This window comes from Miniopterus natalensis, chromosome 1, assembly GCF_054644295.1.
Source record: "Miniopterus natalensis isolate mMinNat1 chromosome 1, mMinNat1.hap1, whole genome shotgun sequence".
In the NCBI taxonomy this organism is placed as follows: domain Eukaryota; kingdom Metazoa; phylum Chordata; class Mammalia; order Chiroptera; family Miniopteridae; genus Miniopterus; species Miniopterus natalensis.
Genome location: NC_142081.1, coordinates 56,156,318 through 56,183,402, shown reverse-complemented (window position 1 = coordinate 56,183,402; position 27,085 = coordinate 56,156,318). Strand labels below are relative to the sequence as shown.

At 38.5% G+C, this 27,085-nt stretch overlaps 1 protein-coding gene across 2 annotated transcripts; it reads right to left on the bottom strand.

The window, feature by feature from the left end:
• On the bottom strand, positions 1 to 23,857 carry SLC30A4 (solute carrier family 30 member 4). 2 transcript variants are annotated; one of them, XM_016211331.2, is made up of 7 exons: positions 23,224 to 23,857; positions 15,805 to 15,951; positions 5,344 to 5,497; positions 3,734 to 3,935; positions 2,935 to 3,040; positions 2,009 to 2,143; positions 1 to 1,401 (listed from the first exon to the last, which is right to left on the bottom strand). In XM_016211331.2, exons 1-7 carry the CDS (start codon positions 23,612 to 23,614, stop codon positions 1,247 to 1,249), a joined length of 1,290 nt encoding a protein of 429 aa, XP_016066817.1. In that variant the 5' UTR covers positions 23,615 to 23,857; the 3' UTR covers positions 1 to 1,246. The 2 variants fall into 2 exon arrangements, with proteins under 2 accessions (XP_016066817.1, XP_016066823.1); XM_016211337.2 differs by having other exon boundaries at positions 1 to 1,205.
• Between the last annotated feature and the right edge of the window lie 3,228 nt (positions 23,858 to 27,085).

The window sequence follows — 27,085 nt, the reverse complement described above, 5'->3', positions numbered from 1 at the left end:
CACACTCTCTCTCTCACACACACACACACACGGTCAAAAACCCTTAAAATTTTTGTCTGCTGAGGTTAACATCTTCCCCTAACTCCTTTCAGCATCTGCTATGGTATTATTGGAAAACATCAAAATTGTATCTTAGGGTTTCTGGAGTCTGTGGAGAGCTCCTAACCCATATCATCAAACAGACAGTCTCTCTGGAGAAATGTAGTTAATCTTCATGTGAGAGGTGGGAGTTACAAACTGAACATTAGCCCTCCAGAGCTCTACCCTGAAAGGCACACACGGATGAGCTGGTATGGAGGCAGGAAGCAAGGTACCAAGCAAACTTTCTGTACAAAACATAAGGCAGTTCTTAACAGGACAGAGCATCATTGTTTACATTTTGCAGACTCTTGCCATTCTTAAGTAAAGATAAATTCCATGAGCAATAAAAGTGATTTCAGGACGACTTAAATCTGAAACTCCACACCCCATCCTTGCTCCCATATTTTGTTTAAATTATCATGTAGGAATTTCAGTTTAAGATTAACTTCTGCCATTCAGAATAATACAGAAAATATTTCCTAAGCAATTTAATGACTGACCACAATATGTAAAGATTTGGTTCTGATAAGATTACAAATAACCAAAAGTGTTAACTTTGAGATTCAAAACCCTGTAACACATGGAAAAAGTTGTTTATAACCTATAATAATACCATTAAGACTTAGTTATGAAATAAACCATTTCTGAAACACTTAGGAAAACATGCTTATTCCACTCTGGTAATTACTAGTACTTTCTGAAACCTGTTGAGAAATAATTTCTGTAAAAAGAGAGCTGAGTGTCAAATTCCAGAAGCTGGGTGTCAAGATTATGTTTAAAAAAAATCAGCTTCCAGCACTGGCTTGATATAAAATGGGCTTTAAAAAGGATTTTGAAATGCAAATACAGAACTCTTGATGCTTCCTGCATTACACATACTCTGTTGTGATCCATGAAGTATGGTCTTGGATTGTCTTCTCTGAGGTATCTGTAGAGTCATGTCTCGTTCTGTAAACAGTGTTTTGGAAACATCTTCATGTGAAATCATGGTGAAGTCTCATTTTACCACTCGACAAAAACTAGCACTCTCAGGCTGGCTGCAAGACCGGTGTGTGATGTGGCACAGCTGTCAGGAATTCCACTCTCTCACTCGGGTGTGCATTTATTGCTCTCAAGTCTGTGACCTGCAGGGTAGATAGGGCAGTAGTCCCCCAAGCATCTAAAATTAGGAACTGGCACTCTGGCAGTTTGCACAAGTTCTGTCCACTTCCTGCCTATAACTCTGAAGCTGAATAGTACATTTATACATGCCAAATGTGTTCAGTAACAAATGCTTGGCTTTGGACTGCACTTCCTCCCATTTAGATGAACTTCCAGGAACTGCAATGTCAAGAAAATATCGTTACTATTTGTTGTACATTACACATTTGTGAATAAGACACAGGGAAGAAAACCTTAGGAGACTGTGAACATATTTTTGCTAGTCTGATTTCTACCCTCTCGAAGCTGTTCTGTTAGAGAGATGTGTCAGTTTGCAAAGCCAGATCGGTTCTCGTTACGCACTCTCTCCAGTCCACTCTCAGCTAGAGAAAAATCTAGATATCAGTTACAAGTCTTTCATCTTTTGTTCTTTTTTTAATAAACCACATGCATGTACTATTTTGATAAAAAATAAAATAAAAAGCATCAATCTGTGAAATGATTTAAAGAAATAAACATAGGCTCTAGCTTTTCTTATGTAGAAAAAGCATGGCAAATAATGCCTTTAATCTGAAGGCAAAAATCTACATGTAACATCTCATTTCAGAGAGATAAAAATTATTGCTCTGCTATAAATATTGACCTGCAACTCACCTTTTAAAGAGCCCACACCTCCCTGAAAACAAATCTTTCCAGCAGAAAAGTCTTCCTACTTAATTGTAAGCACAGATATTGAATCCCAAAGAGAGAAGCCCACCAACCCCAGTGTTTACCGTCAGCGACATACTTAGCTGTATGTGTGCAATGGCCATGGGTTTTCCTGAAGTGAGAGACCAGACATTTAAGTCTTCCACTGAATGAACATCTTCTATTTTCATCAAGGCTTCTCTGATATAGTCAACATTCAAATGCCTTGGTACACCTATTAGTTCAGAACATATCATTTATAAGTAAAGTTTATCTGGGGGGGTGGGGGGGGAAGTTATACATTACTGGTAGGACTTTAAAAAAACAACCAACTGGCTTTGCTAAATTCATTTTAAATGAACACTTTAAAATATATTAATAATTTAAGATAAACCATGCAAACATATAGCAGGATATACACAAAAGGTTAATAAACACTTTAACAATGTTCACTCTCAATAAAAAGGAATGTTAATCAACCCAGGATACTTCATTTAACAAATAAGCTGGAACAGACAAAAAGAAAGGAACATCCAGTGATGGCTAACCTACTGTCGAGAACTTATATTTACATGCTTATGTAACATTAGTAAGGCAGGGATGCTGAAAACATAACAAAGTAGCAAGTTAAACTGAAATTAAGAAATTAATAAATAAGCCACTAAACATACTTGTATTAAGAATCAAAAGCTGCATTCTTGTCCTAGCGCCACAGCTGATTCGCAGCTCGGCTGTAATGACGTTAGGCTACCCTAATAAGCCTCAGTTTCCTTGTTGGCCAACGGGGATGCTGATGTCTGCCTTACCTACTTTTCTCAGCTATTATAAGAACCAAATGGGTGACAGATGGGAGGGAGTGCATGGATTCTCACACCTTATGCACAGGTAAGGTGGTGTTACTGTAGCCTAATAAGTGTCAGTAAAAAAAAGACAAGACATGGCTCCTTCCCACTGTGTATCCCCAAGACCCCCAACTTCACTTAGGGAAGTAATGCAGCCACAAATGGAATATGAGTGAGATCTTACCTTCTAGCATTATAACTACTGTGTCCCATATGATGCGAAATGTTGTAAAAGCCACAAGTAATGAAAATACGTATGTACAGATGGGATCGGCAATCTTGTATTCTGGCTGTGAGGTGATAGATCAAAACTGTGTGATTAGATACTGACAGACATAAAACAGACTGTAAAGCAAACTAAGGTATGCTCTGTCCCCTGTTCTTTAGCAGGACTGCAGAATAGCTTTAAAACCTGGACCCTGCCACTGAGAAACTCTTCCCTAGACTGCTTAAATGCCTTTCCTCACGGGACCCATTTCCAGAAGGTTCCGGTTGGTTCTGCTATTTTCGTCCGCACCTTCTCTAAATCCCCCATCCAGAACCACAGATGTCAGAGCAGCAGTTTTAGCAGTCACCAGTTGGATTTAAGCCCCTCCTATTTAAGAGGAGGGGACTCAAATTTAGAGTTAAGGGACTTGCTCAAGGTCAAAGCACTAATGGCAGAGCCAACACTAGAACCCAGGTTTCTGGATTTTACTACATGCAGATTCCAGCACCTGGCAGTTAAATGATAAGGCTTAAAATCAATTTCTCCAGTGAAGGCACTACCAAAGCCAGCTACAGATAAGTTACCTCGTGATGTGATACTATTGTGTTCAGTGCTAACAAAAGAGTTATATAGACTGGTGGCTCAGTTAGGCCTCATAAGTGCAAAATGAACAGGAGTGGCACTGGTGGCCAGTATACTGATAAAAACAATCAGTTTTAGTTTTAATGTTGAAATTAAATATATTTTAAAATAGAAAAATTAGCAATCATAGTACCTTGAATCGTATGATGTAGGCAGCTATTAGCACACCAACACTTTGTACCAAATCCCCCAAAGCATGCACAAACGCAGCTCTCACTGCCAAGCTATCCTGCCCATGGTTGTGTCCACACCCAGGACTTGTGGTAGAAGAATTTGAAGGCAGGGAGTGGGAATGGGCGTGATGGTGACCAGACTGGTTCAACAGAAACCCCATTCTGTTAAAAATAAAAGAAAACATTATTATTATTCCTAACACTATTGATAAAAATACATGTGACTAATCAGACCTGAATGAGGCAACATGGAACTCATTCATTTACTAAATATTTGAGCACTTATTATGCAGGTACTATTTTAGGTGCTGGGGTCAAAAGAGTAACTAAGACCGACAGATCCCTATCCCCCTAGAGCTTATGTTCTAGTAGGGAAGGCAGAGAAGTAAACAAATAAATACCTAGTATACTGCTAGGTGATGAGAATGCTTTGAAGAAAAGTAAAGCATTGCTAGGGGATGGAGAGTGATGGGGAGAGTGGTCAGAGAAGGCCTCAGATATTTCATGAGAGCAGAGACTGGAATGAAGTCAGGAGGCAAGCTGTGGTGGAAAAGTGTTCTAGGCAGAAGGAATACCAGGGCAAAGGCTCTGGTGCAAATGTACTCTATGTGCTTAAAAAAAGCAAGGCAGCCATTGTAGCTAGAGTAAAGTGAGCAAGAGTGTTAGGAAATGAGTTGGAAAGTACAAAGGATCTTATTAAAAAGGCCATGGTAAGGACTTTTGATTTTATTCTAAGTACAAATAGAAACCACTAGATGGACAGGCAAACCATGGTCTGTAGACCATATTTGGCCCACAGCCTGTTTTTGTAAATAAAGTTTTACTGGAACACAGCCATGCTCATTTGTGTACATATTGAATGTGGCTGCTTTCTAAGTAGCTGCAAAAGACTGTATGGCTCTAAAAGCCTAAATATTTACTATCTAGCCCTTTACAGAAAAAGTTTGCTGACCCCTGATCCAAATGATTAAGTATATAACTTAAAAATTTCATAGTTTTTAGGAAAAAAGTTGGTAGTTAAAATCTCAACATAGAAGTATTATAAAAATTAAAGTAAAAAACACGTTGTCCTATTTAAATTCTTGATTGTTAGTCAAACTTCAGTATACCTGAGCAAACTAATGAGGAATTTATAATTCCAAGTGTTTTATTAGCATTTATAAGAAAATCTGATGTACTATATAATTTATAAATATGTTAAAATAGCACCACATATTATCGAATGTAAATTCATAGTATTTGAGAATATTGTGAAAACAATATAGAGTGTATGCTACCATAATGGTGGATACATGTCACTATACATTTGTCCAAACCCATTAACGTACACCACCAGGAGTGAACTTTAAGATAAACTATGGACTTTGGGTGATTATGATGAAAATGTAGGTTCATCAATTGTAACAACATACCACTCTGGTGAAGGATGCTGATAATGGGGGAGGTTGTGCACATGTGGGGGCAGGAAGTATATGGGAAATCTCTGTACCTTCCTCTCAGTTTCGCTGTGAACCTAAAAATGCTCTAAAAAGTAAAGCCTATTGAAAAAAATTTTTTAAATAGAGCTTACATTACGTTAACTGCAACTCCAACAGCTGCGGTAATAAGCATTATATCTCCATTTATTTCATATTTCATATGGATAGTTCTTTGGACAGCTTCATATAGGAGGAATCCCATTAGTATATAAACCAACAGCACACTAATCATAGCTGACAAAACCTCTGGAGGGAAAAATATAAAAAACAAATGTATTAGTAGTATGGTTATTACACCTCATACAAACTCAGTACCATACAATCTTTTATTTATTTGGATCTCCTTTCCTCTAAGAAGATAAGAGTACTATATCATTTGTTATGTTTTTCTTAAAAAATTTTTTTAGTTTGACAAAGACCATTTTTTAAAAACTGAAGTATAACTGACATATTATATTAGTTTCAGGTATACTATATATTTTTTTATTTTAAAAGGATTTAGTAGTTTGATCTGAATCCCCCAATAACTCACTCCCACCATTCACCACCCTCCCTTCATCACTTTAGGGTCAAATTATGCATATTCATAGACCATACACATGGTATAAAATGAAAAACTGAGGAAAAAATGTTTGTAATAAACACGACTATACGAGAAATTCCAATAAGAATAAGATTTCTCTTTGACCCTTACTAAATTGGTAAAGATTAAAAAGTTTGATAATAGCCAAGTCAGCAAGGATATACTAGTGGAAGGATCAAATGGAACTATTCTTTGGAGAGCAGTTAGCAACACTAATCAAAATTAAAAATGCATGTATTCCTTGATTCTAGGAATCTATCTGATTGAAACACATCCATATGTATGCAAAGATATCTGCAAGGTTTTTCACTGCAGCTTTGTCAGTAGCATCAAAAAAGATCTGGGGACATATTAAATGTTCACCAATAAGGAACTTAATGGACAAATGATGGTATATATATGCAATGGGATAAAATACAACCGTTTATGTACAAAGAAGAAAAAAATAGGCAAATTGATAACTACAAGATAGATAGACAAGAAAGTGTTACATCTGGGAAGTGGGAGTTTGGATAATCTACTTTTCATTTTATTCTTTTTGGTAATATTTGAAATGTTGTAAGTTTTGAAGCACAAACACATATTACCTTTAGACTAAATAAAAACAAACACATTTTATGCACGCAAGTATTCATGAGTGTACTCTGACCCAGGAAATCCTCTTCTAGGAATGACATATACTCATGCCAGCTGAGTTGCACATGTGTAAAATGAGGTATGTTATGAAGGTATTTCTCAAGCAAGGTATTTCATATAATAGCAAATCATTGAAAACAATAAAAAAGTGATTAGTAGAGGCCTTATAACACGGGAATACTATACAGCTGTAAAAAAATAAATAAGACTCTATGTTTTGATAAGGAATAATGCCCAAAATACAGTGTTATGTGAAAAAAGCAAAGTACATAACTGTGTATGGTGTTAACATTTGTGTAAAAGAAAAAAGTATATAAATAATGACCTGTACATGCAGTACCAGGAAGGATGTACAAAGTACTGATAAAAAAACTGGTTATGAGGAGCATGGGTGAGGAGACAGAAATGGCTTTGCACTATATAAGCTTTCATACCATATAAATTTTCTACCATGTGAGTATAAAGTAGAAATAATTTTGTATCTTTTCAAAATAACCAAAAATAGGCAATGTGAAATATATATTAAAATAATTAACTAACATTATTATATAAAACAAGTGGTTAACACACAAAACAAGAAAATACTTTTAAAGAAAATGTTTCCTAGAGACACCAGACATTAATCCTGTTAAGTGTTAAAACATAAAAGAATCTGGAAAATTGTTATCTGGGTCAACTCATTGCTCGAAGGTTCCAGGCAGTTCAAGTATATCAGACTTTGATACACTTTTATTCCAACCTATAACTTATAATACAGAAAAATGATCTAGAAGTTTCCTGAAGATGTATCATTAATTTAGATGAAACTCCAATAAAATTTAGTAAATTAACAGAACAAATGTTGGAATAAGACAAAAAAACCACAATTACTATTCAAAACCATGGTACACCTATTCCTGACATACTAATAATAATCATCATACTTCAAAAGAGATACAGGGCTGAAGAAGCAGAGAAAAGACCAACTGAAATACACAAAGCTGTGGAGAGACACCCATAGCCCAGACTTGAAGCTCCTTGAGGAGACGACCAAGTTACAGCCCATGCCACATTCACTACAGCACTCAGCAGACCACTGCTGAGTAGGAAAATTATAACAATATACTGGCATGTAACAGGTACTCAAATATTTGTGGATAAATTTTTAGAACGAAGTTAGGCTGAACAAGGTAAGATAAAAGGCTATACAACTGCATACAAAATAAGAAGGTTAAGCTAAATATGAATAATAGGCTACTGTAGTCCCCATTATCTGCAGTTTCATTTTCTGTGGTTTCAGTTATAGACAACCTCGGTACGAAAACATTAAATGAAAAATTCCAGGTACAAACAATTCATAAGTTTTAAATTGTGTACCATTCTGAGTACCATGATGAAATCTTGCACTGCCCACTCTGTCCCACCTAAGACGTGAATCATTCCTTTGTATAGCGTCTCCACGCTGTATACGCTCCCTGACAGTCACTCAGTAGTCCTCTGTTATCAGATCTGTTATCAGACAGAGACGGACCACATTCATATAACTTTTATTATAGCATATTGTTATAATTTTTCTACTTCATTATTTATTGTTGTAATCTCTTACCATGCCTAATTTATAAATTAAACTTTATCTTAGGTATATATGTAAAGGAAATAGCACAGTATATATAGGGTTAGATACTATCCACAGTTTTAAGTACCCACTGGGGGTCTTGGACTATATTCCTTGTGGATAAGGGGAGAATACTGTATTTATTAAATACCCCAAAACAAAAATAGGTTAAAAGAGAAGAATTAAGCCAAACACAAGACAGAAAACATGAATTTCTTGTCTTAAGTTATAACTGCTGATGGTAAAATACATAAATAACATAAAGAAGAAATAATTTAAAAATTTTAAAGTGTAAAATTTCATGTACTAGTGGTAGCCTCATTTTACTCACAAAAAAGAACTTTAATTCTCTTTAAAACTGGTATTTAAAAAATTTCAATACTAAAAAATAAAAATACCAATCCTTCTCAAACTCTTCCAAAATAAGAAAACGTCAAGGTTGAACTAGCGATTAGGCCACCATAGTTTTTAAGGTGCCTCAATCAAATTTTTAAATATGAAATTACAAAGCAATACACATTTACATTAATGACAGAGATGTGATTGCTTATGACTACATATAATCAATAATTTAAAATACTTAAAAAGCCTCTATTATTAGGTTGACCATACTTTTTCCAGTTTCCCAGGATAGTCCCAATTTATGCCTCTGGCCTGGCATAATTATTAAAAGTGCCCCATTTCACTCTCAACAGTTACCTTAGTAGGTATGTCAGATAAAATGCTGGATGCCCAGTTAAATTTGCATTTCAGATAAAAAAACATAATATTTTAGTATAACTAGTCCCGTGCAATATTTCAGACATATTGGGCATCATATAATATTTCAGAGAAATTGGACATGTGTGGAATGCATGGTCTAAATCTGGTAAGTCCACAATCCCAGTGATAATTTACCTAAACACTTAAAATTCCCTTTTTGTGAACTCACAGATACAGCAAAACCACCTTCAAAATACAGTAAAATGAAAGTCACACTACAGCATAAACTGAGTTCTTTGGCAAGCAGGATTCCTAGCTGACTAGGAGCTGAAAGTGCAGTCTTCTACAACACAGTTTTCACCCAAGAGAGTAGCATAAAAAGGATCCCAATGACTGTCCACAGTTAAGAGTAATGGAATTCAGCTAATTTCTAGAAATTCCCAAACAATATATTAAGATACTGCTATCAATGATATCCCTTTTCCAGCAATTCATAAGGAATGTGCCTCACATCTAGTTCCCTTGGTGAAAGGCAAAGACATTCATCTGTTATTTTTTATTCTAATTACCTATAAAAATGTCTTCTAGCCAGAAAATTGATAAATGCAAAAGGAAAAAAAACACACAAAATTTTAAGTAGATTTTTAGGACTGAGGATTATAATTGAGAAGTATAAGGCACATATACTACTATATAGCTAAAAATCCTAATAGTAGTAATATGACGATTTATTCTGATAAAAGGAACAAAAAGCTCTTTCATTGTGAATAAATGAAACTTTGGTGAAATATGAATAGGACTAATTAGTGTTTAACATTTTTTCCTAGTATGTTTAACATGATGGAATGCAGATAAACATAGGCAAGATGCTTTCCCCCCTACAACATTTAACAGAGAGGGAAACTTTCAATCAACAATGAAATTATGACTTGCTCTATCTTCTCATTCTTGCTCTGGTTGGTCTCTGGTCATATAACATACAATAAAGTTTTTCAAGATAAAAGGAGTGCATAACATATACAGACTTTTCAGTTTCTAAAGGAGACTCAGGAACTCACACAACTGAAACCCTAGATTTCTGTGGAAGTTACTACCCTGTTAGCTTTAGGTAAATTTGACTAAATGGAAATTCAGCAAAAATGAAAAACTCTTCAGATTTTTATGGAAATTCTAGAAAACCTATTCTTAGAGTAGTTCTAACATAATTTGCTACTTTATGCACGAATAATTAAATCACTTCACTTGGCTGAATGAGCATGGAGGAGGGAGTAAGATAAGTGAATGTGTGCTCTTTGTTATAACATCCCTTGGGTCTTTTTATTCAGCTGAAATACAAACAAATGTTTGTGGTCAATGATCTAATAGAAACTAACATACGCCATGAATTTCACACACAGTGTGAATAAACAGTTTTGGTTTGAATGCACAACGGTAAGAGAGAAAAGTAAACAGGGGAAAACATAAATGATTATCAAGTTTTGCTGGTACTATAAAATATAAAAGATGTTTACTGTACATTTTAACACATCTATAAATTACCAAAACTAGAGGTTTTCAAGGTTCATATGAAAAATACTGAGTTCTTCTCTGGCCTCTTTCATTATTCTACATCAGATACCTCATTCTTTCTCCCTGTAGCATTTAATACCATTTATGATTATGTTGTGTTTGCGTGCATGTTTACTGCCTGTCTCCCCACACTATACTATTATTTACTCAGTGAACAGGTAACTACTGAGGGCCTATTCAGTGAGCAGGGAAAACTCTGCTTCAACTACGGAAAACCATGCTCAGTTCAAGCACATTTGCTTTTGTGTGCGTGCTGCCTAGGTGTACTGACCTTCCATCACTGTTAACGTCGCTGACACTGTGATAATGAATATATTTCCCTTAAATTATATAAAACCTGTCTTGCTATTGTCTCAAAGACCTACAGATAGAACACATCTAAAGACACTTCAGATGTCTATAAGAATTAATAGGGAAGGGAAGTGGAGATATAGTCTCTCCTCCACTGCCTTTTATGCTATTTCTCTTTCCTACCTTCTCCCAATAGAAAGTAGAAAGGAAATAGAAGAAATATCAGTGAGCTGTACTGGATTTGCCTAGGACTTCCAAACTAATACTTGTATTTCAATTCAGCCACAGACAAGCCAACGGCACTCAGGCTAAAGGCAACATATAGGATTTTCAGTGGCCCACTTGTGCCACCAGAATGTCAAGCTAAATTACAAAGTTTGTCTTTGGATTCTCTTACCTTCCATTCTAAGTAATCTCTTATTTTCTGCCTTCTCACCACTCCCTCTATCCATACCCGGGGTTTCCCCCAATACTCCAAGTTGACTTTTGGCTATCCAACACTGGCTACCTCACTCATGTCTTCTTCTGCCTCAATAAAAACTGAATTCTAGGAAGTACCAATTCTTTTCCTATAGATGTTCATACGATATGAATTAATTCTCACTGAGATATAAATAATGAGTAGGCATAACTCATGTCGGGGGAGAGAGGAAGTTGTTAAAATTAATCACTAACTAGAAAGAAGAGATTTCTTTGGCTGCATGTATGGGGGAAGATATTTTTTAGCTGGATACTTTCTGCTCCTTTAGCATCAGGGAATAAAATAACAAACTACGCAGAATTAGCATTATAAACATATACCTACCCCAGGACAACAATCATTCAGCCAGGTTAGCCAGCATCTTTGCTCAGTAGCACTACATACTGATACAAAAGACTCCTGCACTGTCATTTTGCCACTAACCTAGGCTGATGACCTGCATTACCAAAGTGAGTATCTCGCTTTTTATTTCAAATACCAACAACTCTGCTTACTACAGTCCTTTCACATGATCACTATCTTTATGTAATTCACCCAGCCTCTCCAGCCCAAGAACTGAAAGAAAAACCATATGAATGAAGTCAATTCTACTCATAATCCACAGACAAGGATAAAAGCAAGCAAGGGGATGTTCCGTTTTTTAATTGTTTAACGTATATCTTTATTGATTTCAGAGAGAGGAAGGGGGAGAGAGAGAGATAGAAACATCAATGATGAGAGGGTCGTCACTGATCAGCTTCCTCCTGCACGCCCCAACTGGGGATCGAGCCCACAACCCAGGCGTGTGCCCTGACCAAGAATTGAACTGGGATCTCCTGGACCCTAGGTCGATGCTCAATCGCTGAGCCAGGCAAGGAGAATGTTCTGTTTAGAATAGCATATCCCCTTGGTCTGAGAGAGAGTGCCATTCCTCCTAAGGATTTGTGGAATTGCTTTCACAGCGTGGCTTCATTAAGTTCTAAGTTTTAGTAACTTCCAGAACAAGATGGAATACCCACAGTCAAATAAACCCAGGCATTTAAAAATAACTCACATATGGTTTCTACCCCACTCTCCCTCTTCCCACAAAAGAGCAGCCACTGTAGCTCACTGAAAGGAATGGAGAAAGAGAAGAGAAAGGAAAAGAAAAAGAAACACCTGAATGAGTTTACACAGTCTTTGAGTTCACATGAAGGAAGGGAAAGTACCAAGAGACCGGTACTAATTCCTGGAATAGCCCCTTGGGCTTACCCTTCAAATCCCAAACTACCTTTTTCTCATCTTGACTGAATGATTTTCGCTAAAATAAATTTTGTCATATTGCCAAAAATGTTACCAAAAAGCAAATCTTTTAAAATAGTTATTTAATCATCAGGTTGGTCTGGCTGGCGTGGCTCAGTGGTTGAGCATCGCGACCTATGATCCAGGAGATCGCAGTTCGATTCCCAGTCAGGGCACATGCCCGGGCTGTGGACTCAATCCTTGGTTGGGGGCATGCAGGAGGCAACCGGTCAATGACTGTCTCATCATTGATGTTTCTTTCTCTCTCTCTCTCTCCCCCTTCCTCTCTCTGAAATCAATAAAGACACACACACACACACACACACACACATATATATTTTTAAAGACATTAATCATCAGCTTGAATCATCTTTTTTCCTACCTAGCTGAGACAGTTATGCTGAGGGAATAAGAAGTCTGATTACGGGGAGAAGGGAAGGCAGGCAATCTAGGAGCATGGGTTGAGAGATATAAAAAATCTGGGTAGTATGCTACACTGGCAGGTAGAAGAGGGAAGGAAAAGATGACTGAAACTAACATTTACTGGAAATTTACCCTGTGCCAGGTACCCTGTTAGGTACTTATACCTTACCACCTTGCCTTATGTTTTCTTCAATTCTGCAATATAAGTATTATCATCCTAGTTTTCCAGAAGAAACTCATAGAGAAGTTAAATCATTCACCAAAAGGTGATATAGCTACTAAAACTGCAGATCTCAGATCTGAACAAAAGACAATTAAAACACAAAACTCTAAAAGTGGTAACTACCCAAACAAACAAATAGGACAGGCCCCTGAGATGAAGAATAAACTCCTTTCTGACTAATTTGTTAATTTGTCAAAAGGATCTATAAGTCAGGCTGTACCACCCAGCTATGTTATGGATCAAATAAATTTGTATAGCCTAGTCTGTGAACATGACCATAGTTTCAGAATTACAGATAAATGTTTTCAAGTCCCAAATATTTTAATCTCCAAATTTCAAAAATACCCCTATTCCCAGTTTGGAAATTGGTTTAACTTACCCCAGACACAAGTGGTTTGAGGATCACAAGCTATACTAAATTAACTGTTTCACCATTTTCACATTGTATTTACTCAGCCTGCATATGCAACAATTCGATTAATAGCTTCTTGACTTTTTTCCTTCAACCCACTCCCATGTACCTTCTAACTTCCAAAGTTTTCTTGAAATTTCTTGTTTATTAGTGACCCAACATTGGCTTCTCTCTGCTGTTTTGGTACTTTTTATTTCAATGGACTCTGAGGCGAGACAGTAGTCAAATGCTAATATCTAATCCACCATGTTAAACTTAGTACTTTCAAGGAAAGGGAAAGATCTTGACTTTCTGTAGGAATTTTCAGAGACACAATAGGACCAGTCAATTCTATTTTCTCTCATCTTTTCAGAATGCTTATCATCTATGAAGAAACAAAGTGACTATCTAGATAAATACTAAGTACTTCTTTGATATTTAATAGAATTTTCATGATTATTGCTTTTTAACTTATATGTAGGACTTTCTATGTTCTGTCACTGCATGTTTCTGGGGTAGAGTGCTGCTGACTTCATTAGAGTTCCAAGGGGCCTATATCCTAAAAGAGGTTAAGAACCACAGAACTACATGAAATGTACTCTCTCAAATAGTGCTAGAGGGTAAAAATCCCCATTCCAGGATGCTATGTTTTAGATCTAAATTAAATTGCAGGTGTTTAAATCACAGTAAAGTTTGAAAATAATTTTTTAAGAGAGAGGGGACGGGAGACAGAGAGAGAAACGTAGATGTGAGAGAGAAACAGATTGGCTGTCTCCCGTACGTGTGTGCCCAACCAGGGATCAAACTTGCAATCTAGGTATGTGCCCCTACTGGGAACTGAACCCACAACCTTTTGTGGTGCACAGATAGATGCTCCAATCAACCAAGCCACCAGGCCAGAAGTTTGAAAGTAATTTTAAAGTTGTTAAAAAACCCCAACCCAATTAACAAATGAATGTATGGTATAATATGTTGGAAGGTAGTGGGGTTTCTTTTAGGAACACATCTAAATGCATTATATAGTGGTTTAAAAAATAACAGAAAAACCTCACTCAGGGCTTTAGCTCTCTTCTACAGCAGTTGAGAGTGCTGAGTGCAGATGTCAGATAATTTCCCAACCTGATGGCTTGGATAGCTAGATACTGTTAATATTAGGCCAAAAATTAACAAAGAAGGGGAGGAACTGATCAATGTATTAGCCAAGAGTGACAGTGTCTCCACAAAATAAAAGGACAATATGATAATTCTGGTTCTTTAAGACAGGTTTTGCATTCACCTAAATGTCAACTTTTGGGTTCTGAGGAAATGACATGGGTCATATGGCACTTCATATAATAGTTAAGACAATTATTTTATATGTATTTTAAAAATAAGCAAAAAAAATAAAAACAGTAACACAGCAAGAAGCATAGTTGTATATGATTACATATGACTTTAACCTCTCTTAATTAAATATTAATATTTGTTAAAAATAGGAAAATAAAATGTGTTCATTGTTGAAAAGAAAAAATCAATGACACTTGTTAAAACATGGTAAAGAAGACTTTATTCAAGGGGGGAAGCTATTGAGATAGGTATAGGGACCACTGCAATGGAATTTTGCAGTGGAGGAGAGAGTCTGGGCTCAACTCTGAATACTGCACGGACAAGTGGGAATTTATAGCCAAGAAGCAGGGTGGGAGTCTGTGGATGGAAAATTACTAACAGGAAACATTAGGAGTAAAGGGGATTCTGGTTAAGCTGACCTAACAGAATTCTTGCTGAAGACAGGCCAGGGTGATGAGACATCACCTGAAGGATAACCCACTGGATATTGAGAGTAGGAGGTTCTGTTAAATTGGCTTAGGCAATGTTCTTGCTAAAACTAGATTTTACAAGGAGATGCACAGATGGGCTTGGGAGAAGGTTCAGGGAGACTGACTCTTTGTCAGCATTTACAGAATTATGTTGATATAATGGCCTTAATGAAGGTCAGCCACACAGTATATGTTATATGTATTACAGTAATGCTTAAAATCTGAGCTACAGTAGCCTCGGTTGAAATAACCTAAAGTGAAAGAAAAAAGCTAATCCTTATTAATGAATTAAACTCATGTGGTTTTGCTTGATTTAATAAACTGAAGTTAAGCTTTTTTCTGTTAACATCTTCAGGACATAGGGAAAACATTTAAAAATTAATGATTACCATATAATTTTATATGTACAAATTGATTAGCTGACTGGGCTGAACTTCAGTATATGAGAAGATATGTATCTGAATAAATCACCTATTTTCATTTGCTTTGTTCATCTGTTTCAACAGGCTTATCACCAGAAAGATTTCAGTTAATCAAAGGTTATAGTTCATTGTTGTTTTAACCATAAAATTTTATAAACTAGAAAAAACTCCCAATTACCTACCCAAGCGATGAAATCCAAAGGTGAATTTTTTGGTGGGTGACTTTGAAGACAGCCACAAAGCTAGCAGGGTCAGTATGATAGCACTCAGGTCAGTTAACATATGAAGCGCATCGGTCATGATTGCCAGGCTATTTGCAATGTATCCACCTGGAAGTAAGGATAAGAGGGAAGGAAGAAGTTAATTAAAATAACAAATGGAAGTAATAAAGCAAAAAATACATAACATCCTACAAACCATGAACTTCTAACTAAATCTTCATCCTATTACAATCAAATCAAGGTACCTGAAATATTATGCAAAACATTAAATATGCATATATTTTTCTAGTGAGAATGTCTACTTCTATGAACAGATTCTCTGAGGAGTCAATGATCTTGAAAAAGTTAAGAACCACTAAACTGGGGGTTAACACATAAAGAGAAATTTTGTGTTTTAGCACTGCAGCTTTTACTCAACCAACCAATTCTACTATTAGTGAAATTAATAACCACAATACCTAATATCATAAAACTCAAGAAAAGGTAGGCATTCACTTGTTTGGGAGGGTTTGAACATAAAATTAAACTGAAGAAACTAATAAAATGTAAATTAGTTCAAAACAGAAGATAAAAATAACTGATTCATTTGAGTGTACACAGCAATGTCTCCTAACAGAGGGATAAAAGGTGGTATTTAGGTAGTTAATACATTTAAAATTTTATATTGATTTTCCAGACATTTTATATAATTGCGTGCACACACACACACACACACACACACACACAGTTTCATATGTGTGTGTGTACATACATGTTGCTCCATTATGATTATATAATTTTCCTAGCACCACTCATTGAATAAGCTTTTTATAATATAATACAGAGTATTCAAACTTTATGTGTATAAGAATCATTTGGAAGTTTTGTTAAACTGCAGATTGCTTGATCCCACTCTCAGAATCTCTAAGTAGGTCTGGATGGGGCCTGAGAATTTACATTTCTAACATGTTCCTGGGAGATTCTGATGCTTCTGGTCTTGGAACCATACTTTGAGAGTCACTATTATAATGCATAGTGGACCTTCATGATCAGGGTGTCCTGACATACTAGTGTGCTGAGCTGCTGATCCCCCGATTCCTAGGATGGGTGTGCAGAGCCAAGAACAGCAGGACTGGGGCTGGTGATCTTGTAGTCAAGTTCATTTACTCCAGTATGCTCTACACAAATATCATTTTGAAAAAATGTATTCCCTGGCATGAAAAATCTGGAAATCACTGAGAGAAAATACAGCTTGGTAGTTAATAACATGGGGCTTTGGAATCTCAGAAACTCTGAGTAAGTTACTTCACATTTTTGAGCCTCAGTTTACTTATCTATAAAATGAGGATGATATCTTAATGCCACATTGTCCAATAGAACTTTCTGAGATGATGGAAATGTTCTATCTGTACTGTCCAAAAGAGTAGCCACTAGTCATCTGTGGCTTTTCAGCATTTAAAATATGGCTAGAGCAACTGGGGAACTGAATTTATTTTCTTCTTCTTATTTTTTAAATATATCTTTATTGATTTCAGAGAGAGGAAAGGAGAGGGAGAGAGAGAGATAGAAATATCAATGATGAGAGAGTTATTGATCGGCTACCTCCTGCACGCCTCCGACTGGGGATCGAGCCCGCAACCCAGGCATGTGCCCTGACTGGGAATCAAACTCTGATCAACTGGATCCTAGTTCGATGCTCAACAGCTGAGCCATGCCCAGCCAGGCCTGAATTTATTTTCTTTAACTTTATTTAACCTAAATTTAGAGCCACATGTTGGTGATCATCAGCAAAAATAGCAGAGTAAGGACCTTTGAAAATCATCTCCATAAAAACAATAAGAATATGGGCAAAAATTATTCAAGTCAGCTTATTTGGAACTCTGGAAATTAACCAAAGGCTGTTACAGGTAGCATTTATTCAAGGGAAATAGCTGAATCTTGGTAAGAATAGTGAGCTCCGTGGTATTTTAATTTGCCTTATACCCATCTGCCCCTCTCCAGCTTTTTGGTAACCTTGAAAACCAATAAGCAGCAATCACAGTGAAAACCTCAGCATGGCAGCCACTGCAAAGGATAGAAGCTGGAGCTCCTTACAAGCCCCATACCCCAAGCACTCTTTTTATTTGACCTGTCTCATGGCTCCCTGGAAGACCATATTTGCCAGGCTGTTTTTATTTGACTTAACTTGGAGCTCTGCCCTGTGCAAAAACATTCAGAGGCAATAGATAACAATGTGTTCCCCGTGTTCTGAAATTTCACAAAGATGTACCCAATGTGCTGGGCTTTTGTTGACTCTTTTAATCTGGAAATGTATACCCTTCAGTTCTGGGGACATTTCTTGAACTATGGCAATACCCCTTGTCTGAAGGGGATATATCCCAAGAACCCCAGGGGATGCTGGAAACTGTGGATAGTACTGAACCCTCTATATACTTTGTTCCTATACATACATACCTATGATAAAGTTTATGGCTTCTCTATGGCATATCTGAATTGTCAGCCTCACAACTCTTGCATTTTGGGGCCATTATTAAGTAAAGTAAGGATAACATAAGCACTGTGATATCACAATCAAGAAGGCTACTGACTATCGGGATGGGTAGTGGATACACTGGACAAAGGGATGATTCACGTCTTGGGTAGATGCAGCAGGACAGACAGTAGCATGAGATTTCATCGTGCTACTCAGAACAGTGCATAATTGAAAACTTATGAATTGTTTATTTCTAGAATTTTCCATTTAATATTTTTGGACTATGGTTGACCACAGGTAACTGAAACCATGGAAAGCTAAATCGTGGATAAGGGTGGACTACTGTATGTTGCTGATCTCTTTCCTTCTGCATTCTCTGTTCTTCAAACTCCTATTACTTGGAGTTTGGACTAATATACTAATTTTCTTGCCTTTTTTCTCCTATTATCTATTTCTACTTTTTTGCTCTACTCTGTCAGAGATTACCTTAGCTTATCTTCTAACTTTTCTGTGGAGTTAAAATTTTTTACAAAATGTTTTTATTGTTTAAAAGATTTTTTATTTTTTTATCCCGAATTTATTTTATAAAGCATCCTGTTCTTGTTTCAATGATACATGATCTTATCTCTGTGAATAAGGTTTTATTCAGGTTTTAACTAGATTTTCTTATTTTAGCCTTCCTTTTCAGCCACACTTCTAGGCGTATCTGGTGCAACCAATTCTGGGCCTACTTAGGATTCTCTAGTACAGTGGTTTTCAACAGTGGTTCCCAGACTAGCAGTAGTATCAGCAGCTCCTGGGAATTTGTTAGAATTGCAAATTCACAGGCCTGATCCCAGAACTACTTAATTAGAAACTCTGGCCCAGCAATTTGTGTTTGAGCAAGTTCTCTAGGTGTTTCTGATACATTAGGCTGGTTCTTGGCTTTACCTACTGCTTGCTTAGGAGATGGCTTTCTTGGGTCTATTAAGTCAGTTACCTCCTTTATCAGTTTCCTATCTAGTTTCCCAAATTTGGTTTGCTATTGTCTCCTCTCCAGTTTTCCACATTTGTGTGAATATCCCTTTACTGTAGTTTAAGAGAGGCTGCAGGAGAGGGTACAATTAGATGCATGAGTTCATTTGCCATCTTTACCTGGAGGTCTGTTTGCATTCAGTTTTTGTTTTTGTTTTTTAAAATATATTTTTATTGATTTCAGAGAGAGGAAAGGAGAGGGAGAGAGAGAGATAGAAACATCAATGATGAGAGAGTAATTGATCGAGCCTACAACCCGGGCATGTGCCCTGGTCGGGAACTGAACCCTGATCGCCTGGATCCCAGCTCAACGCTCAACCACTGAGCTACGCCCGGCTGGGCACATTCAGTTTTTAATCTTTTTCACTTCCAATAAAAGTGCAGTTGTTAAAGTAATCAATAACTCTGTTACTAAACCTCAAGGATATTTTTAGTTCTGATCTTATTGGACCTCTTGCAGCTTCAACTTATTTATTGCCACTTTGAAATGCTCTCTTTTCTTGGATTCTGGGATACCTGTTTGCCTTCTGCCTGACTTCTAAAGTTGGAGTCCTCTAGGCTTGGGCTCTTAGGTGATTTTTTCCCATTCCCATGGCATTACATACTCTATTGACCTTTCTTCTAAACTACAGACTCATTTGCTCACTAGACATATTTAGTTGGCCATTTCACATACATATGATAACATGTTTAAAACAACCATGTCTAGCCCTGGCCAGTTTGGCTCAGTGGTTCAAGTGTCGGGCTGGGGACTGAAGGGTCCCAGGTTAGATTCCGGCCAAGGGCACATATCTCAGTTGCAGGCTTGATCCCCAGCCCAGTCAGGGGTGCATGTGGGAAGCAACCAACCCATGTTTCGCTCACATCGATGTTTCTCTCTCTCTCTCTCTCTCTCTTCCTTCCACTCTCTCTGAAAAGCAGTGAAAAAATACCCACAGGTGAGGATTAAAAACACACAAAACAACCATGTGTAAATCCTGCTCTGTATTTCCTCCCTGTTTTATAATTAACATACATTTCCATACACTCAGCTGCTTGGGTGAGAAATTTCAGCAGCATTCCTAACACTGCTCTCCCATCAACCCCCACATCCAAACCACTAGCCAAGTTTGTCAATGTTACTGCTAGAATGTTTCTCAATCAGTAAGTACACTTTTCTCCATCCACTTTAGTCCAAGCCATAATCATCTTGTCTGGACCTCTGCAATAGTTTAGTTGCTTCTGTTCTGCACCCTCCAATCCCTTCTCCAAATAAGAGCCAGAGCATATAACCATTTAAAAGGTAAATCCCATCATTCCATCACATCACACTCTGCTTAAAAGCCTTTACTGGCTTCCCATTGTATTTAAAATTAAAAACTAAACTCATTTGATTCGGTCTATCAGGAACTGCCTGATCTGGTCCCCCTGCGTTTTTCCCTCTTGTTTACTAACATTGCAGCCAAACTGGCCTTCTTTTTAGGTCCTTATTAAAGGTCCATTTTAGGACCTTTGTAAATGCTGTTCCCTTCACTTGGAAAACTCCTCCACTCCATTTGCTAGAATAACTCCTATTCTTCTTTTTTTTTTTTTTTTTTTTAACCTGGCTCATACATAAACTATGTCTCACTGGTTACTCTGTTTTCTTATAGTTCCTTGTTCTTTTTCTTCTTAGCATTTAAGACCATTTGAATTTTAAATTTTCTTGTGTGTTTATTTAGTTAACATCTGTGTCCTCCATTAGATTAAATGCTTCAGGAAGTAAGGATCTATTCTCCATTGTATATCCAGAACAAATAGCACAGTGCCTGCCATATAGTAAGTATTCAAAAAAATACTTGCTGAGTGGAAGGAAGAGTTTAAGGTCTCAGAATAAGTTAGTGGCAAAGCCAAGATTCAAAATCATCTCCTCTTTCAGATCTTTCAATTACTTCATTTTTAAAATTACTTCATGCTTACAAAAAAATGCTTTATTTCTAAGTGCTTTTGATACTTTAATAAATGCTGTACTATGCATAATTTAATTCTATATAACATTCTGAAGAATACTGTTAATGCCTATCCTAAGTACTACTATTGCTGTATTATTTAACAAAAATTTTCATATTTGAAAATAAAGTCAGTATTTGAAAGGAAATACTTATTGTGGCCTTCACAAAACATTTGCCAAATGAGAGATTTCAAAACTGGTCAGGACAATTATATCTTAATAATTTTTATTTAGGCAAAATAAACTCTAAATTAATTTTACATGGGAAAATTGTGATTAGTGTGATTTTAACTTCAAATACTAAATATTAACTTCAAAAATCACTAAGTCTGACTGACTCAATATTTCAGTCATGTGAATTTGAGCAAGTCATTGAATCTTAGTTTGCTGACACCATGCCTATCTGGCCACAGCTTCACTCCTGTCTTTTAATTTCTTCACAGCCTAAGCACTTATAATTCTTTAACACAATAAACATTAATTCAACAAAAAATTAATCAGTGTCTATTCTGTGCCAATCATTGTTCTAGGTGCTGGGAATTCAGTGGAGAAAGGCAAAATATTAAACAAGAAAATATACAGTAAATATAATTTCAGATGTTGAGGGCTTTTCAAGTTGAGGAGGGAACAGGGGAGAAGGAAGGTTTACTTTAGTTACAAAGGTCTCTCAGCAGTATCTTTTGAGATAATACACGAAAAACAAGAAACCTGCCAAGAGAAGATTTGGGAAGAGGCAATCCATATAAAGCAGTGTTTTTCAAACTGCAGACCCTGCTCTATTTGTGGACCATGAAATTGATTACGTGGGGTGGAACCACAAGTGGAAAAATATTAGAAAACATCACATGAAATAACACTTTTGTTTCAGTTATACATATATTTCAACATGTGTATGTGTACACACATATATATGTATGATGCACACCTACATGAGTCACAATGTTAATTGTATTTCTTACTCTAGTGATGTCAAAAAATTTGAAAGCCACTGAGATAGGGGGACCAGCCAGTGTGAAGGCCTTAAGGGCAAGAAAGAGCTTTGTGAGTTGTGGGGGAAAAGGTGGCCAGCTTAGCCGAAGCGAGCACTGGGGAGGAATGGTATGAAATGAGGTAGGAAATATATGTAATTTCCCTACACTTAACCTCCAACCAGCACCTTAAATCTGGACTGTCACCTCTGTTCTCGTCATGGTTCATCATTAAGAGACAACATGAGAGAAGGGTCTCCCTGCTTTAATGTCACTTTGTAAACGGTCACTAAGACAAGTTTGCAGTTACACTAAGTGACTGTGAAAATAATCTCTAAACAAAGAATGTATTACTTAAATAATTAAAAAAGAAAACCAAGTTCACAGACCCTGGGGGAGCCATTTTCTGGTTCCTTGCAGATCCTACTTATAGTAAAACTTTCAGGTTAGTTGGTAGTATTTAATTGTGCAAATAGGAAATAGTATAAAGAGACCACGTAAGTCAAAGGTAGAGGAAAAAAAAATCAAGAGACTGGGACTGTAGGTGTGACTCTTCCATGAACCAGCGTGAATTTCCTCACAACTTATTTAACCTGTCCGGGCCCTCCCATTCCCTACGAGAAAAAGAAGGTGGAGCAGGTGCTCGGTAAGGTCCCTTCAGACTGTACAATTTTGTGATTCTCAGTAACTTTAGAATCATTTACTATTTTAAACGTTGCAAAAATTAACCTGGTGTTTTATCACAATCTTTTTTTTTTTTTTTTTAAGAGGAAGTTACATTATATACAATGAAGATAAACAAATTTATGTGGTACTTAGATTGATCTGCACTTTGGAATTGTGTGGACTTTTCACATCACAAGAGATCAGTATCTTGATAAAGAACAAGCTTCCCGAAAAGAAAGTTTAAACCTCAAATCCCGTGTAACCAAAACTTGACAAATGGAAATGGCAAGTGAGTTGGCAACACAACTCACCTACAAGTTCTCCAATCATGAAAAGCAAGTACAGAAGGGCAGCAATGGTCAGTCTGGTTTTCACCTTTCTCTGCTTCAGCAGCTCTCTCCGTTTGCTGCAGTTGTCACAGGGGTCCACCTTCAGACTCAGCTGACTGTTGGTCAAAGGTAAATCCTGGTCCAGCAGGGAATCGTCGTCGGCCTGGAGGGCCGGGTGCGCCCCGTTAACAGGCCTTTCTGGGGTTTCAGAACCATCATCGGCTACCACAACTCGAAGTTTGTTAAACCGAGAAAGCCCCTCATCCCCGGCCTCGTCCGAGAAGTCATAGGCGCTGGTGTCATTTAAAAACAGAGGCGCATCATCCTTCCTCAGCAGCGATTTGAGGCGCTTCCACGCGCCGGATCCGGCCATGGCAGGGGCTGCGCGGCGGCGCGCGGACGGCTGGCTGCGGGCGGGCGGCCGGCGGCTCCCACTTCACTGGAGCGCCCGTTCCCGACGGCACTGCCGCGCGTGCCTGCCCATCCTGTGGAAAACGAAACACGCTCTATATTAAAGGCGCTCCATCAGAGCCCACAAGTTCCGAAGCCCCGGGCGGCGCGGGGCGCAGGGCCAGCTCGGAGGCGCCGTGGCGCCGCGGCTCCGCGAGGGGGCGGCGCGTCTATCTGGGCGCCGCGGAGGGGCCGCCGCTCATCTCCCCGCCCCGGTCGGCTCGGTGGGGCCGGCTCGCGCAGCTCAGCCCGGAGCCGCGGGGGAGCGGGGCCGATCTCGCCTGCCGCGCCCGCAGCTCCAGGCCGGCTCCGTGGGTCTGACAGGTTCGCAGCCGCCGCCTGAGGCCGCCGCCTCTCCCCGCCCTGCGCTAGACCGCGCGCGTGCGCCGGAGCGGCCTCGGGGGGAGGCGCGCGAGGGAGGGGTCGACGCGGGGACGCGCAGGGCCGAGGCGCCCGCAGGGGCGGGGCGGGGGCCGGGGCGGGGGCGCGCGCTGGTCGCCAGGGCGGCCGCCCGGGTCTTGGCAGCTGGATCCCGCGCGCCCGCCTCTGCGCGGGGGACCCTCGCCGGTGAAGCCCCAGCCCGGTACGGCCCCCTCAGTCCCCTCGCTGTGACACAGACGTGGGTGGGACCCGGGTCCGCGGGCTCCGTGGGGAGAGGCGAGCGGTCCCGCCCGGGCTGTGAGTTCGCTCTCCCTAAGGAGGGCCTCGGGAAAGCCTTGGGTCGGAGCTTGGTTGCGGGTGCTCAGCGGAAAACCAATGTAGCCTTTTCTTGCTAAGTGGGGAGTCAGGCAGCTTTTCACTCCTGAGTTGCTGCCTCTCTAGCAAGTTGGCAAAATTTGCTGCACAGTCAACTTGCAGAGGGCAAGGCTTATGGTCGTCAGCAGTTATGTGTCCTAATATATATTATTGTTTTTTCATCAAACGTGTTATTCTCTGTGTGCTCACTCCACGTTCCTTTTGCCTCCAAATATTCACAATATGGACTAAACCCAAGCACAGAAAATCCAGTAGAGCTATCTGTTCTGGCCTTTGGTTCTGTTTAACAACAGCGAATTAAAGTTCATTAAGTAGTGAGAAGAGATTTAAAATTTAGATCTAAGTGTTAATGGAATGGCAATTGCTCCATTCCCTCCACCACCACCACCACCACCACCACCTGGATGGGTTTCAGGGATTTGGGAGGTCTTAAACTTATGTGCAAAATTTTGTGGGTATATGTCTTTTTTTTCTTTTTTTTAAAAAAATGTATCTTTATTGATTTCAGAGAGAGGAATGGAGAGGGAGAGAGAAAAATAGAAACATCAATGATGAGAGAGTAATTGATAGGCTGCCTCCTGCACACTCCCTACTGGGGGTGGAGCCCCACAAATGCAAACCTGTCATGTTCCCTGATGGGAATCTCTTGGATCATAGGTCAGTGATCAGTGGCTGAGCAACACCAGCTGGGCTATGAGTTCTCTTGAGTAAGTCCCTTAGGCTTCATCATATGGGGTTAAATCTCAAACAAGATTTAAAACAATAACACAACACTGTCAGGAGAAATCATTGTAGAGATCAAGCCCCGAGCTTCTACTTGGTGTTGAATTATTGTGCCAACTCCTATTTATCCAGTATTTAGAAATGTTGTATTTTGACAACAGTCTACATTGATCACCAAATTTCATGTTACAAAAAATACAGTGAAAAGTCATATGAAATGTAATTTTCCTTCAAAGATTCCGTGTTTTCCGTGTCTCAGGTTCAAGAGCACCAACTGTTTTTGGATTCCAGGACAGTCCCTCACTTTTTTGAAGGCCCACAATATTCTTACAGAGCTACAGCAATGGGAGTCAGGTTAGGAAACCTGGATCAGAGATCCCATGGTTCCCAAGACCCAGAGTATTCATTAACCAGGGCATGTAGGTCAGTACCAGCAGTAGGTAAAGAGCTTATTGAAGGTTGCTTTTCTAACTCCAAATATCTTAATCCACCTGGTTTGGGAGTAGGTTATGTGTTGTTTTTGTTTATTATATGCCTGAAATTCTAATGAGAGATACAAATGAAATTCTAATGAGAGACACATATTCCAGGAGTGTGATAGCCCTCTCTTCAGTATAAATTCTTCAAATGAGAATCTATTTAAAGAAAGGGGATATATGTTTTCAAGAAAAGTTGAGGGAAGAGCATAGATTTTTTTTTTTTAGTACAGTAAACTTTGTTGGGAAGTTCTGCATTCCAATTTATTTTAACTATTTTGTATAACTGGGTACCTAAAGAGAGTGATGGGAGGACAACAAACTCCAGGGTGATTTTAAGATACATTCAAAGTTCTGTGATATGCTTCCCATCAAAGAGGTGGAGCCTACTTTCCCCTCCCACTGAGCGAGGACTGCTCTTAATGAATAACTTATGGGCCATAATGAATAGGAGGATCTGGCAGGAGTGACAGTGTATGACTTATAAGACTAGGTCATAAAAGGCATTGCAGCTGCCGCCTTGTTCTCACTCTAGGATCACTTGTACTGGGGGAAGCCATAGCTACCACATCATCAGGAACTCAGGCAGCCCCATGGAAAGGTCCATGTGCTGAAGAACTGAGGCCTCTTCCCAACAGCCATGTGGAAGTGGATCTCCCTAGTTAAGTCTTCATATGGCTGCAGTCTGAGTGATGTTAACTGAAACCTCACCCTGAGCAGATCCTGAGCATAACTACCCAGGTAAGCCACTCCCAGATGACCCACAGAGACTGTGAGATAATAAATGTGTGTTGTTTTAATATGGTAAGTTTTGGGGGTAATTTGTTACATAGCAGTAGATAACTAATATACTCTATATCAACTTTCCTTTGTACCAGGAAAGATATTTTTCTTACTCTTTAATCACATGGACTTTTGTTCCTAGGCTTGCCCTTGGGTTAGTGGCATTTTAAAAAAAAAAAAAAATCTTTATTGATTTTAGAGAGAGGAATGGCGAGGGGGAGAGAGAGAAACATCAATGATGAGAGAGTCATTGATTGTCTGCCTCCTGCATGCCCCAGACTGGAGATCAAGCCTGCAACTCTGGCATATGCCCTGACTGGCAATCGAACTGTGATCTCCTGGCTCCTAGGTTGATGCTCAACCACTGAGCCAGGCCATGCTGGGCATGATTTTTTATCATTGAGCTTTAAAATGGGCTAAATACACTTCTGCGAATAGTCTTAGAATGTAACCAGTATTTGCAACCTTATTTCTGTCTACTCAAAGTTTATAACAATAAACAAATGAACTTTTGAAATATAACTTCATAATCTGGGTACTGCCTGTAGTTCTGCTAGCTATTGCTCAGCATTTTAAAAATAAGTGACTTCATATTTCTTTCAAGTATGAAGAGCTTTTTTGCATGGGCAAGTGAAAAAAGTTGCCACCCATTTAGC